Below are 14,560 nucleotides of genomic sequence, written 5' to 3' on the forward strand. Positions count from 1 at the left end.
GAGATAAAGGAATTTATGGGGAGGTCACCGGGATTTGTCATAGGTGGTTCCCGGATGGATAGGGACCATGCTGCTTGGTTTTGCTTGTTCGTAGAAGTGTACTGCTGGGAGCGATGCACAGTTCCGGCAACTCACGAGGTAGAGTACTCGGACAGAGAAGATTCTGGATTGGGTAAAATCCATGGATCCCGGATGGTTGTTGCATTGGAGTTGGCGTGTCGAGTCGAAAACCTGCTCGGGTGATCCCGGTGGCCTATGCTCTCCGGGTAGGTGTCCAAATCAGCTTCCCGGGTGCTTAGAGCAATTGTCTGAGTACCGGACTAACCATTATTTGCGGTAAGATGATGATGTTCCCGGAGGTGAAGAAATCAGAGAGGTCCCGGAAAAGTGTACAAGTACCCAGTGCCGGAAATATGGCTCCTTGACCGGGGTCGTGTTCCTAACCAGTTGAGGTCTTGCCTTGCTGTGGTGCCGGACAGCCAGAGAAGCAAGAGAAGCTACTGGGCTGGTCACCGAGAGGAGGTAGATGAGGTGCTGTTGCTGCCGGACGAGTTTGTTGGGAGGGAGGCAGCGAGAACACGTTTGATTAGTCTCCGAGACCGAGGTATGTGTCACTGAGATCCGAGGGGATGAGTCACCGAGAGCTACCGGGGGATGGAGGCCAGTATGCCAAGCTTGTTGCACGGAATTTACTTGAGATTTAGGGTACCGATACATGTTGAGTGCCGGTAGAGTACTGGTGCCTGGTTCACCAAGAGTTGGTGTCGCGGTAAGTCACCGGGGTGGGTGTTTTGTCTCGGCCAGTAATTAATGATGACGACCCCGTTGAACTGAGCTACTCATCGATGGTGGTTGGCAAATGCATGGGATGCATGCATGCATGATCTCAATGGGTTGGCTTTGTATGATTAAGAGTGCAGGGTCTTGTGCGTACCCGATGACTCATGAAAGTCCCGGAAGCTCATGTACCCGGTGGGATAAGGCTTGGGTGAGGTTGAGGGTGGGTGTCCTGCATGTACCCATGTACCCGGAAGCTCATGTACCCGTACATGACCCTTGCTCAAGGTCGGAGGTTCACACCCAAACATAGGGACCCTCCTTCTAGCGCCAATGTTTCTGTGATAGAATACGGAACGGGACTAAGTGTGGATCATGATGGGGAGAGAGAGAGAGAGAGAGACACAAGCATGTATAGTGGTTCACCTTGCCCTTGAGGCAAGGCTACGTCCACTTAGAGATTCCACTAGTAGTGAGAGGCCAAGTAGCCTTTGTAGTGATACAAGTATAAGGATCATGGATCCATCCCTTCTAAGAAGGGGAGGACTTCCCTTTATAGCTAAGGGAAGTCCCACTCTGTTCTATATTTCCAATGTGGGATACAACATACATATTGCTTCTCTTGAAGCCTCTTGGAGAGCATGGGAGGATGGCCTCCCTACGAGGTACCGGCCGACCTCCACCATAGCGAGGTAGCTCGGGTGTCGGACTACCGGATGCATGTCATAAGCGAGACTAGCCATGTCGCGGGGCCCACCTAAGAGGTCGTTGCTTATGCTTGGCGGTATGTGATATAGGTGGTATGTACATTGTCTTTTCTTTTGTTATTGATGAATGAAATCTGCAATTCAAAATATGGGTGATAATTTACTTTAATCTACTGTGTTCTTTTTTCTTTTGGTTTCTTTTATTTTGTTTTGTTTTGTTTTTTTTTTTTTTTTGGTGCATGACTAATCTTGATGGAAACTTTGAGGTACTTTCTTGGTCACTTCCAGAAACATGTATTCACATGTAGTAAAGGGGTGATTCAATTCTTCTACAGTTGCCTTTGCTTTTTAATTTTAGCATTTACATATTTTCTTAGCATTAAATTCTTATACATTTGTCAATGTTTTCTACTCTTTTACGTATGCTTAGATTAGTTTTTTATTTCTTGACGTAATTATTGTAGTTGACGAATTGCCTTGGAAATGTGTTTAGTGAATGGCTCAGGTTCTCTACTTTGATCACATAATTAGTTCTTATCGAGAAAAGAATTATCAATCAATTTACAAGAGTGCAAATGCCGAGATGGAAAGATTATATGGAAATTATTCTATGCACCGACGGTGCAAGTGACCCAACCCTTATAAAATAATCTCAACCCTTGATATTTATTATCAACTTTATTTTTAATAAACAAAAAGTGTATTTAATGCAATCTAACCATTCATTTATGTTGGTGCAAGTGCACGGCGGTGCTCTGAATAATCTCTCAAGATTATATACTCTTAGATTTTGTTATTTTATTGGTCACTCTCCCTCCTCCTCTTCTTCTTTTTTTCTTTTTGACAAGTTCTCTTTCCAACCTGCAGCAGCCTCCACGCCTCCACCACGTTTATGAGACCATAGCCACTGCCACGAGTAGACGTCGGACGACCATACACCCGGCCATCATCGCCAGCACGCCGACAAGAAGCACCACCTCCCCCAAAACGCCTCTTCCCCGCATGGTTCCGAAGCACCCATACCAGATCGGAAAACTCCGATCCAAAACGAGCTCGTCGAAGCCCCACCTCACGCTATCTTGCCAGCCACCGCCGTCGATCAAGGGAATAAAACGCTGATACCACCAGTCTGCCGCCGCCAGAGCCTCCAAACGATCAGAAGACGCAGGCCCACCATAGGCTTGTAAGCTTGTCAAGGTCCAAGCCATGTCGTCGTAGCACAGGCTGAGAAACGACCATCAAAACATCCCCACCCGGCTGCACTCACCGTTTACCGACAAGGCTAATAGCCTGGTGCGGCACAGGGGGGGAGCCGCAGGAAGAGAGCCTCCAAGCTTACCTAAGGAAACCTAGTCGCCCTCTCCTTTCTCTCTCTCTCTAGAGAGAGAGAGAGAGAGTGAGTGATCTTGGAATGGAAAAATGTTTAGGAGTTGAGAGTTGAATCCATTTCGAGTTGTTAAAGAGTTAATCAATTTTTATGCACAATTTGGAGAATTTGATATTAAGAATTGTGATTGGGATTGATCAATCAAGATTTAAACAAAAGATGGACATGAAAGATGATGAGGTAGAAAGAAGAATGTTTGAACACTTTGTTATAAATTGGGTTTTTGTTCATTTACCCCATTTCTAGGGATTTTTTTCCCACTTACTCCATTAAGTTTTTTTAATTCCCTCTTACCCCATTAAGTTTTTTAATTCCCTCTTACCCAAAACACTCTAAGAAAGTCTTCCCTAATACCCCATAAAGTTTTTTTTTTGTTTTTTGTTTTTTGTTTTTTGTTTTTTGTTTTTTGTTTTTTGTTTTTTGTTTTTTGTTTTTTGTTTTTTGTTTTTTGTTTTTTGTTTTTTGTTTTTTGTTTTTTGTTTTTTGTTTTTTGTTTTTTGTTTTTTGTTTTTTGTTTTTTGTTTTTTGTTTTTTGTTTTTTTTTTTAATACCATTTTACCCTCACCCCTTTGTTACTTAGAGAAAGAGAGAAAATGGAAGAGAGAGAACCCATAGGAGACTTCGCCGGAGCCCCGTCACCGGTCGTCGGATTCCGGTCACTGGCCGCCTCCCACCGGACTTTTTTGAAAACCTTGCTGAAGGTCCCTAAAGAGGTCGCCAGAAAGGTTTATTGCCCTCAATAGACGTCTATTGTCCCTAATAGAGGGGCAATAATCTAGGCCTGGGCATTTTTACATACGTCTATTGCCCCCTAATAGAGGGGCAATAATCTAGGCCTGGGCATTTTTACCCGGAAACCCGAAAGCTCGGATCGGACCGGTCCGGACCTCCGGGTTCGGGCCGGGCTTTGGAAAAAAAAAAAGGCAAAAGTTTAAGGCCCGGACCGTTTAAGAATAAAATGGGCCAGTCTCGGGCCTGAGGGTACATCAACGTGAAAGCCCGAATAGATGTATATATGGCATTATGCCATATGTCTTTCGATGATAGGCTGTATATACAACTATACAAGCCTAAATTTGTATAATGAAATCGACCACAGGAGATCATCCAAAAGTCTTCATCAGTCTACTTTCTAATCCCATTTCTCTAACTCCAATTCTCTCTGTTCTTCGAAGAATAAGAACAAAGAACCCTAAATTTCTCTAACCCCAAATTTCCAATCCCAGCGGACCCAGCCTCTATTCCAAAATCCCAATCCAATTCGAAACCTCAATCTTAAATTTTCCAATCCTATTACCAATCCTAAATCCAAACAGAAATCTCGAAAAAGTGAAATACCCAATTCGTCGAAATCCCAGTTCGTCTAAATCCTATTCCCAGAAATGATCAAGTTGACTTGATGAAGCCTGATACCACTGTTATTCTCCGGAATGCTAAGATCGACATGTTTAAGGGATCCATGAGGCTAGCAGTTCACAAATGGGGCCGTATTGAGGTGACCGAGCTTGCAAACTTTGTAGTCAAAGAGAACAACAATCTCTCTTTTGTTGAATATGAGCTGGTGGAGTGGTGGGTGTTGTGGAATAATGAACGGGGTGGAAATGTAAACTTGGTTATCATCACTAAGGAAGTGCTTCAATTCTTTCTTCTAAAAAAAAGAAAGTAGAACTGCAAAAGAATGAACTCACTTTTAGGTTTTTTCACCTTTTTTTTTTTCTAGAAAATTTCCAGTTATGAATTTGGGCCCGAAAATCATCAAGGATCGGCCCGTTTATATCCGGTCCGGGCCTTTCCCGGTCCCTAACTGTGGAAAGTGCAGTTTGGGCCCGACCCGTTTTATTCGGGCTCAGTCCCGATCCCTATAAAACTGCTAGCGGGCTGGGCCTGTGTCCAGGCCTACAATAAACCTCTATTGTCCCCCAATAGACCCCTATTGCCCCCCAATAGAACTTTCAGTCGGTGGAGTGGGAACTAATCTTCCTAAAATTAGACAAATAAAACTTTGATTAAAGAAAAAAAAAAAAAAATTACATCAATTCAAAACGTCTATTGCCCCTCAATAGACGTCTATTGCCCCCCAATAGATCTTTAAGAGGCCTCTATTGCCCCAATAGAACCTTTTTTTTTTCTTTCATTTTGGGCTTCTGAACCAATTTACAGCAAAAAAAAAAAAAACAGAATTTGATTTGGGCACCCAGAGCTTTCACCAAATCGTCGTTCTCCTCCGCCACCGGCATACCAGATCAATGTTCACCTCTGCCACTGGCCTGTGTCGAGGCCGGAGAGCCTGGGTCGAGCACCAGAGGTCGAGCTCGAGCGCCAATTCCTGCCGGAGATGAGCTGCGGTTTTGATTTCCGTCTTCAGCACGAACTTGCCGCCGGCGATGGATGGCGCGAACTCCGACCTAGCTGCACGGAGGTGACGTAAAGGAACTCCGAGCTCGCTACACGAACTCGCTGCCAGCTGTACGATCGATGGCGCCGGCTGCACAAAGTCGCCGCCGACTGCACGAGCGCCGGCTTCTGGGTTGCACGACCATTGCCGGTTGAGAGAGAGAGTCAGATCGGAGGGGAGAGAGGAGAGAGAGCTCGATGACATATGGTGTAATTTATTAATTTGATTGAGGGTAAAATTGTCTTTTTAAGTTAAATTGGGTAGTGGATAATAAAATCTGTTGTTGGGGTAAATGGGATAACTTTGACTCATTTTGGTGTTTTTGGTCAAGAACCCTTGTTATAATTCTGTTTTCAACCAAATCTCCTATATGATTATTGGTAGTAACAAAGTAAGCAAAAAAAAAAAAAACTAAAAAAGATTCAGAAAATCACAAAACAAAGGTGTTATTATACAATGTCATTTTGAACAATAGTGTGGTGTGGATTATAGAAAAACAACACAAAAAGATATTGAACCCAATGAAACTATAGACATTGATAAATAAATAGCCGCCTGTTAATAACATAACATAATGAGCGCACGCGTGAGCCCGACCCTTTCGCACGGGCATAGCGCGTGCAGGAAGGCTAGTTACAATAAAGCGAAGCCCTTAAAAGTTTTACCAAATTTTGAATTACCTTAATTACCTCTATAGAGTTAATTGAAACGAATAAATATAAGTGTTATTATAGTAATAAGTAAAAGAAATAAACAAAAATAAATAAATAAAGAGATAATTATGGAAGAGAGACGTGGGTAGTGGGGGAGGTTTAGGATAGATAACTGCATTCATTTTAAATTTTCACATCCAAACAAGTGGAAAAATTGATAAACCAAAATTACTCACCTCTTTATTTTTTTATGTGACTTTGTGAGTCCTTGCAGGTGCACGGGTATGAGGCTAGTATATAATTAGTCAAAGCCATAGTTAAAAGCGTCAATTAAACAATAGTTTGGGCTTCTGTGAGTGCTTAATTTTTCTTTGTGTCATGGTGACTAATTTGGGCTTATTATGTTGGCAAAATGAATGAGGTATAATAAGTGAAGGATTTCAGGGTGGAGCGAGCCCAAGATGACACATTGACTTTTCAAAACAACAAGGATTTGTTACTTATTCATGATATCAATTGCAAAATTTATTGTTTATGTTAGTCAGATAATACAACATTGTAGGATATTTTTGTAAAGAATGAAAAGATTGAATATTTTCATTTTCTTTTATAATGTAACCCCTATCAAAGTCAACCCGAACATGATTCTCCACCCTCCTTCATATTCTTTAACCTTTTGTTTTCCTGGCTTGATAATATGATGTCAAGACTCGAGAGCTATGCATGTATAATTGGGCTTTTTGATAGAGCGGCCCAAAAATTAAAAGTAGTTATGCCCGCTTCTTGGCCTGGATCGGAAGTGCATAATTCCCATGCTTAATTGGTGAATTAAAGATTAAAAACAGAATTTGATGATCCTTATTACGATGAAGTAAAAGTGTATTGAGTGCCATGCATATTGATTAATTTGCTATGTAGAGTGGGCAGGAAAGCCACTTTGTTTGAGTAATAACCAGTTTTCTGGTCTGAACCCTAATTCAAACAAGTAACGTACCTGTTGACTTAATTAAACACATCTTAACAGTCGACTTGGAAATTAAGTTAATCACTATTGACGTATTTATGCACCTTTTCCTACTTAGTTTGGCAATTGAAGAAATACCCATGTGGTTAACCAATTAATTAGGTTCTCCCTAATCATGGAAAGCTTCTACGTACAGTATATACAGTAACTCGATGGAGTGATCTGCTTAATTATAACTTCATTTGCAAGAAGCAGTATTAATGTATATAGCTAAGTTTGTGTTTCTTCTAAAGTCATACACGTCCTTTCTTTCGGTACATAATTTGACAATGTATATGGACCAAACTAAATCACTTTATATATATACTAGCATTAGCTTCGTCATCAAGTTATTTACTAGTACTGCGAACTATACGAACGTACCTTTGCTTAATTCGTCATCAAGCTACTAATTAGCAGCTTGATCTAAATATAACAGGATTGATGTGTACACAATATCATGCACAAATATGCGACACAATTTCACTCGCATAATTTGATAATATATGGCTATATAGTGTATTAAAACCACATAGTGTTGTGATTAATGTTTTTTGATAGCATTGTTTGATGGTTAGCAGCTAGCTACAGTTTAACGTACTACTTACACAAGATTAACTAGCTACGGGAAATAGATTGAGTTAAGTGAATAGCCTCTTTCTAAGTAGCTCTAATTTTAATTAGAAAAGAAGAAGATAGAAAAAAGCTCTAAGTTAGGTTTCCCTAGTAGTTCAGGAACGTTCAACTTCACAAATCCCATCTACATACATAAAGATCAGTTAATTTGTGTGTGAACAGTATATGTATGAGATCAACACTCAACACCAAATCACATGGCCGCAGCCTGCAGGCAATGACATTATGGAAATTAGCTCCACAAACAAATACATATGGCCTGATAACAGAAGATCCCCTAATCGATCAAGTAATTAACCTGCATTCATTCATGCATGAGTATCAACTCTTCTTTGCGGGCATGACATATATATGCCCTGTATCTAGCTCATTATGAAATTTAGACGGTCTGCATGCATATGTACGTGGGCTCAAGAAGCTTGATCCCACTGACATAACATTCTTGGCTCGCAGACAAATCTAAGACCATCCAATTCATTAGTGCACCCGGAAATTTGTTCATTTCAAAACGTATTATAATCATCTGAGTTACTCATGAGCGGGGAATATCTATTCCTAATTCTAATCTGAATGTGATCAAAGCAATCATCAAATTCAGATTGAAAAATAATATTGAATTTGCTTATAATTATAGATAATATCTTGCTACTGTTTTAATATGAGAAAGCATAATCAGTCATCGTATAGATTACCAACAAAAAATAATATATTACATTTCTCGAAAATGACTATAGCCACTGGCCATTGAACCCTTCATCACCACCATTATATATATGTGAATGAAACTGCAGGCACATGGCATTTTGTCATATGGAATTTCTCCATGTATTAACAACTATTTCTTCACATGGCAATTGGAAAATTCAATTCGATCAGCTTCTCTCTTCTTTGATTAGTAAATAACTAATTAATCCTCTACATACATTTTTTATTTGTTTCACTCGATCAGTACTTCTACGCGCGCAAACTGTTCATGGTTGACGCCAGTATCAATCATTGAACATGCACCTCGATCGCTAGCTAGCTATATATGGTGTTCCACGATCGTTACACTATACGATACATCATTAGCTATATATCTACTTTGACCTGTATACAATTAAATACAAACACATAACTTATGAGATTAGTTAATATCAGTAGTCTTTCTCAACATTGGCACGTTAATCATCAAATGCATGAACTTAAATAATTATTAGCTATATATATATATATATATATATATATATATATATATATATATATATATATATATATATATATATAGGGGTAATTGCATCCTCTTGATTGAAAACTCTTTGCTCTTGCATGATGCTGGCTCATCAAGCACTTTCAATCGCTATAGTAGCTATATATCTAAAAATGTTTCTCGTAATTTGAAGCCCTTTTGGCAATTGTAGAGAAAGCACTACATATGTATATGTAACTGCATGACTTGAATCAAACCTTAGATTGTTAATACTACTACATCAAATTTCAGAGAAGACCTTGTGTTTTTTAGGGAGGGGATACCGAATGGAAACTTGTGTATATGTATGTTGCTCAATCGATGATTACAATTACAATTGTAAATTGTTTGATAACATGGGGTGTAGAACCTGCGCCTTGGGGCTTGGGCTCACATGGTTTGCTCTGATTGATTCTGAAGCTCACCAACATAATTCTGCCACGTACGTACTCAGTAGCGCGCTTGAGAAACCCTAAATCATGCCCTAAACTCATGGAAGCAAGCAAGGAAAACCCGCAAGGAAAAAGTATATAAATATATATACATATACAATCCAATTTTTTATTGGTAAATTTAGACAACATTTTAATCAAAGAACCCCAGGAATTTAAATTTGTCAGTTAGGATATACTATGTTACAATGATGAAACCTGGAATCGAGGCTTCAACACATGCATCGTGAGGATCTTACTTTAAAATTTGATTGGATAATTCATCAGTATATATATATATATATATCAGTGTCCCGGACTCCCGGTCTAAAATTCCCAGTTCATATTGCTCTAGTTGATTTTTCCATATTGGAGATTTGGAGGGAGTGATTATTGTGTCTTGGTGTTTGCTAAAAATAAAGGTACGTAGTACTGCGCGATCACTCATTGGCCTCTGCCCTCTGAAGCCAGTGAGCACGAAGTTATAAGTATGTGGTTTGAAAACATATGCCCATAAAATTCACGCAATCATGAGTTCACATTGTACAAAAGGTTTTTCTTGCCTCACAAGTTATAAGTGTATCTGTTGGCATGGGTAAGTAGCTACTTATATGCCTACAACTCCAGAAGGGAAAACAAACTCTGTAACTGAGTCGAAAAAGGTGCGTTAATTATGATACAATACTATGTAAAGAAGCAAAGCGACCAGTTGTTTTTAGGTACTAAATGTAGCGCATGTATCGTGTGGCTGGTAAGTGGTAACCGGTGAGATGATTGATTAAGAAAGCTTGATTCAGATGGACGATCGATGCATGCATGCAAGCACAAAACCTAACTAGCTAGCTACTTGGGCCCAAACATATATGCAGCTAGCTAGCAGATTACAGTAATGAGAACACAATTAACTGGAGGGGATAAAAGCATGCTGGTATGAGAATATTGTTATTCCACCCCCATAACGATCGAGCAGTCAGCAGCTGCAGCAGTTCGAAAGAAAAGAGAGTTTCTTTTTTAGACTAATTGGATATATTATCCAGAACATTGATCGATTATATAATTTAGAGTTTTGGGCCATGAGAATTACGCCGGTTACTTCTCCGTCTTCTACACCATTTGTCACGCTGCCTAGCCCTTCTATATATTCTATATATTTATTAATCTAATTTGCCTCTGCATTTTCCATCAAATTGCATTATACACCCAACTTATCGTCATAGATTCATTATAAACTTAACAAAAGTAAATACTTAAGAGAGCTAACATGCTGTTTCTCCTTCCTCTCCCATTAACATATCCATATTTCCCATATATATGTAAATATACTTTAGTTAATTCGGCAAGCTATTGCTAACATATCATTAAGTAATGATTATAGTTACAAAGCTATTGCAAACAGCTATATCTTGATTCTAGCCTCAAGAGAACAAAACGTTATCATGTATATCAGATATATAAGTGACAAACGAAGTATTTGAAGAATCGTTACTCGACATATGATGATCAGTTCTTAGTTTTACTCTTTTAGGGTATTAAAGTTTCGCTATATTCAGTCTTTATTGTTTGGTTTATACTGTCCAACTGGAAGAAGACGGAATATACACATGGTGTTTTCTGTTTTTTGGTTACTGGCCGGAGTGGAGGCTCAATGCAAAAAAGCCAGACATGTCTAACTACAAACTATCGAACTACTTGATATGGGAATCCTCCACAACTGAACTAGTCCAAATATGGATCCACAACTGTTCAATATGGGAATCCTCCACAACTAGTTCAATATGGGAATCCTCCACAACAGTCATTCATTTTTTTTAGTTTTTATTTTTAAGCATTACTCGATTGACCTCATTCAATAGTTAATTACAATAATTTAAACACAAACTCTCAACACCACCAATTGACAAGAAAAGCAGATGGTGGCTTACTGATGGTTTCTTTGCCTTCCACAATGTTATTTTTCTTGCTTTGATCGATTTCTGTAAATATTATGTTTTAACTTTTACAGTATAAGCATGTATGACGGTTGAAGCTAGGGTTCTTAATTTGAAGTAGTACAAAGCAATCAAGTACGTAATGACAGCATAAAGGGAATAGGACAAGAAGAAGTTAATTAATGTGGCAATATGGAATAGACATAATGTCATATAGCTAGCACGGTGTGAATGTAAAACAATATACTTGCCGGTGAAGCAAGATAAAGGCAAAACAATAGCAAATATTGTCACGCATTATAAGCACCCGAAAAGAAGAAGCAAATGGGGATGGGTACGTTGATCGATCACCTGATGCTGTACGTACTACTTGTAACAAATTAACATCTAAAATGAATAAGTTTACGCAAGATCAATTTGGTTAAGAAAAGAGGAGAGCTAAACCTAATTATGAGAAAAGCAATTTATCCCTCCAAGTCTAAGTTCATAACTTCATATATAGCAACCTACGTAAGGACATTTCGGCGCCGTTTGCTTGCTTGCTTTAGGGCGCTTATTTTTTGTTACAAGCCCAAATTAATTAACTAATAAAACATACTCTCTCACCTCACCTCATTTTAAGCCTATAAATACCCCCTTCAACCGTTTCAACTTCCTCACAATCAATAGCATCGAAAAAATCTTCCTCACAATCAACCTGCTTCCGATCCCCACAAGGCCTTCTTTCAACTCCACCCATCATTAGCCTCTCCATTATTTTCTCAAATTATATAAGACATACTGTCTTTCTTTCTCATTTTCAATCGATTATCTCAGCAAATCGATCAACTAGTCAAATGGCAAACCACAAATGGCAAACCATATTCCTATTTATTTTCATCAACTCCGCCATGGCCAAGGCAGTCACTTACAGCGTGACCACCTTAGGAGCCAAACCAGATGGCAAGACCGACTCAACTAAGGCCTTCCTTTCTGCATGGGCTAAAGCTTGTGCCTCGGTGAAACCAGCTGTGATTTACGTGCCGGCAGGGAGGTTCTTGCTCCGCAATGCCCTGTTCAGCGGACCATGCAAGAACAGCCTCATCACCTTCCGCATTGCTGGCACCCTCGTTGCTCCGTCCGATTACCGGGTCATTGGAAATGCCGGTAACTGGCTCCTCTTTCGGCAAGTCAACGGTGTTACCATTTCCGGTGGAATTCTTGACGGTCAAGGCACTGGTTTGTGGGCGTGCAAGAACTCCGGCAAGAGTTGCCCCACTGGAGCCACGGTAAGCAATTAAGCAGCATAATTACTTCTCCAATATAATTAAACTTGTCCTTTAATTAGGGCTAACATTGTTTATTCACACAAGAGTGCCTCATATTATAAGAAAAGTTGAAGAGTCCATCTGAATCCCACTACAGTACCTTTCACGCATTGGGTAAAATGTTGAATAGATTAATGGGCATGATCGACTAATTAAAGCATGATTACTGTTAATTCTCACTTCTTTCGCATTCTAGGTCACCAAACTGGTCATATATATGCGCATTAGTTACGTGTGAGGTTTATAGTTTTCTTGGGAATGGAATATAGACAGGTACGTAACCGTTTCACTAGCTTAATTTAAGAGCATTAGTCTCCTTGCTTTACTGATTAAAGTTGAGGATTTTGAGTTAAACTTACAAAAGAGTACTATATTGAAAGTTGTTATTTGATTCTTAATCTGGAGATAATCCCATGATCCCTGTGATGATGCATGCATATGAACCCAACACCCTCTCTTCCGTCCATCACTCGCACAATTTTTCTCCTGAAAATGTCAGCCATTTATAAGTTGTCAGAACAAGAAACTTTGATAAATATCCAATGCATGTGCTTATAGCCTGTTTGTCAATATTAGCTAGTGAAAATTTCAAAGGTCAATGTACTATAATTATTGATTGCTTCCATAACTGATTCTTACTTAGCATGAATTATGTTGTGTATTGATTAATTAATATCTCGATTATATGCAGACATTGAGTTTTTCCAACTCCAACAATATTGTGGTTAGCGGATTGGTATCTCTAAACAGCCAAATGTTTCACATAGTCATCAACGGTTGCAACAATGTTAAAATGCAAGGGGTTAAAGTATCAGCCTCCGGCAACAGCCCTAACACCGACGGTATCCATGTTCAAATGTCGTCGGGTGTTACCATTCTCAACTCAAAGATCTCTACCGGTGATGATTGTGTATCAATTGGTCCCGGCACTTCTAACTTGTGGATTGAAAATGTTGCATGCGGACCGGGTCACGGAATTAGGTACTTAAACCCTTGGAGATATACATACATATCATGGTAATAAATTATATTTTTGGGGTTTAAAAGTTTCTAAGATTTGGTATGGTTGTGGTGCAGCATTGGGAGTCTAGGCAAAGACCTACAGGAAGCTGGTGTGCAAAATGTAACGGTCAAAACAGTGACATTTACCAATACTCAAAATGGTGTGAGGATCAAGTCCTGGGGGAGGGCTAGCACTGGATTTGCCAGGAACATTCTTTTCCAACATGCTGTCATGATTAACGTTCAAAATCCGATAGTCATCGATCAACAATATTGTCCCGACAAGAAAGGCTGCCCTGGCCAGGTAAGATATCGTGAGCCCACTTTTATCAGATATGGGCCACGGCCACAACACCTTTCTTGTTAATAAGCATGAGATCTGACTTAATCTGTTCATGTATGTAGGTTTCTGGAGTTAAAATCAGTGATGTGACATATCAAGACATTCATGGTACATCGGCAACAGAAGTTGCAGTGAAATTCGATTGTAGTTCAAAGTACCCATGTAGCAGAATCAGATTAGAGAATGTGAAGCTCATTTACAAGAATAACCAAGGAGCTCTAGCTTCATGTAGCAATGCTGGTGGAACATCTGCGGGTACGGTGCAGCCTACAAGTTGTCTGTAGTAGGACGAGTGCTTGGAGCAAAAGGAAGATATCGAATTAAGTAAATTATAGCCTAGAAGATCTTCAGTGTGTGTGTAGTAGTTGATTGTTTGAACGAATTGAAGTAGTAATTGCTTGAGCCTGTGGTGTTGGCAGCTCCGATCCTATTATTTGTTGATCGAGCGTCCTCTGTACGTAGCCTGGCCTTGCTATTAGCTGCGAACTGCTAGTTACTTAATAAGTTGTCTTGGGCTAACCGCTTTGGTGGTATTAGTATGTGGATATATCTTGCAAGATTTTTTGATCGATCTGAGGTGTCTTTTTTTTTTAATTTTTTTTTTTTTTGCTTTTTGTTTTTTTACAATAAATGAGATGAAGCGAAGTTGACAATACAATAAAAATGACATGAATTCAACAAAATTATAAGTAAAGACTGATAAGTCATGCTTTGAAAGTGGATAACAAAGTGATTAAATATGATGCATATTCATACTTTGAAC

General features: G+C 39.4%; 1 protein-coding gene across 1 annotated transcript; it reads left to right on the forward strand.

Annotated features, from left to right (window-relative positions):
• The first annotated feature begins 11,841 nt into the window (after window positions 1-11,841).
• LOC133726897 (polygalacturonase-like) lies at window positions 11,842-14,242 on the forward strand. Its single transcript, XM_062154531.1, has 4 exons — window positions 11,842-12,413; window positions 13,144-13,433; window positions 13,530-13,758; window positions 13,860-14,242. The coding sequence occupies exons 1-4, from the start codon at window positions 11,982-11,984 to the stop codon at window positions 14,079-14,081; spliced, it is 1,173 nt and encodes a 390-aa protein (XP_062010515.1). The 5' UTR covers window positions 11,842-11,981; the 3' UTR covers window positions 14,082-14,242.
• Window positions 14,243-14,560: the final 318 nt, after the last annotated feature.

Source organism: Rosa rugosa, chromosome 1, assembly GCF_958449725.1.
Source record: "Rosa rugosa chromosome 1, drRosRugo1.1, whole genome shotgun sequence".
Taxonomy (NCBI): Eukaryota; Viridiplantae; Streptophyta; class Magnoliopsida; order Rosales; family Rosaceae; genus Rosa; species Rosa rugosa.

Bases quoted from the DNA above. Each gene is read 5' to 3' on its own strand.
- LOC133726897 (XM_062154531.1), top strand. From the start codon at position 11,982: ATGGCAAACCACAAATGGCAAACCATATTCCTATTTATTTTCATCAAC. The intron at 12,414-13,143 runs GTAAGCAATTAA...GATTATATGCAG, and splicing joins GTTGCCCCACTGGAGCCACG to ACATTGAGTTTTTCCAACTC. The intron at 13,759-13,859 runs GTAAGATATCGT...TCATGTATGTAG, and splicing joins AGAAAGGCTGCCCTGGCCAG to GTTTCTGGAGTTAAAATCAG.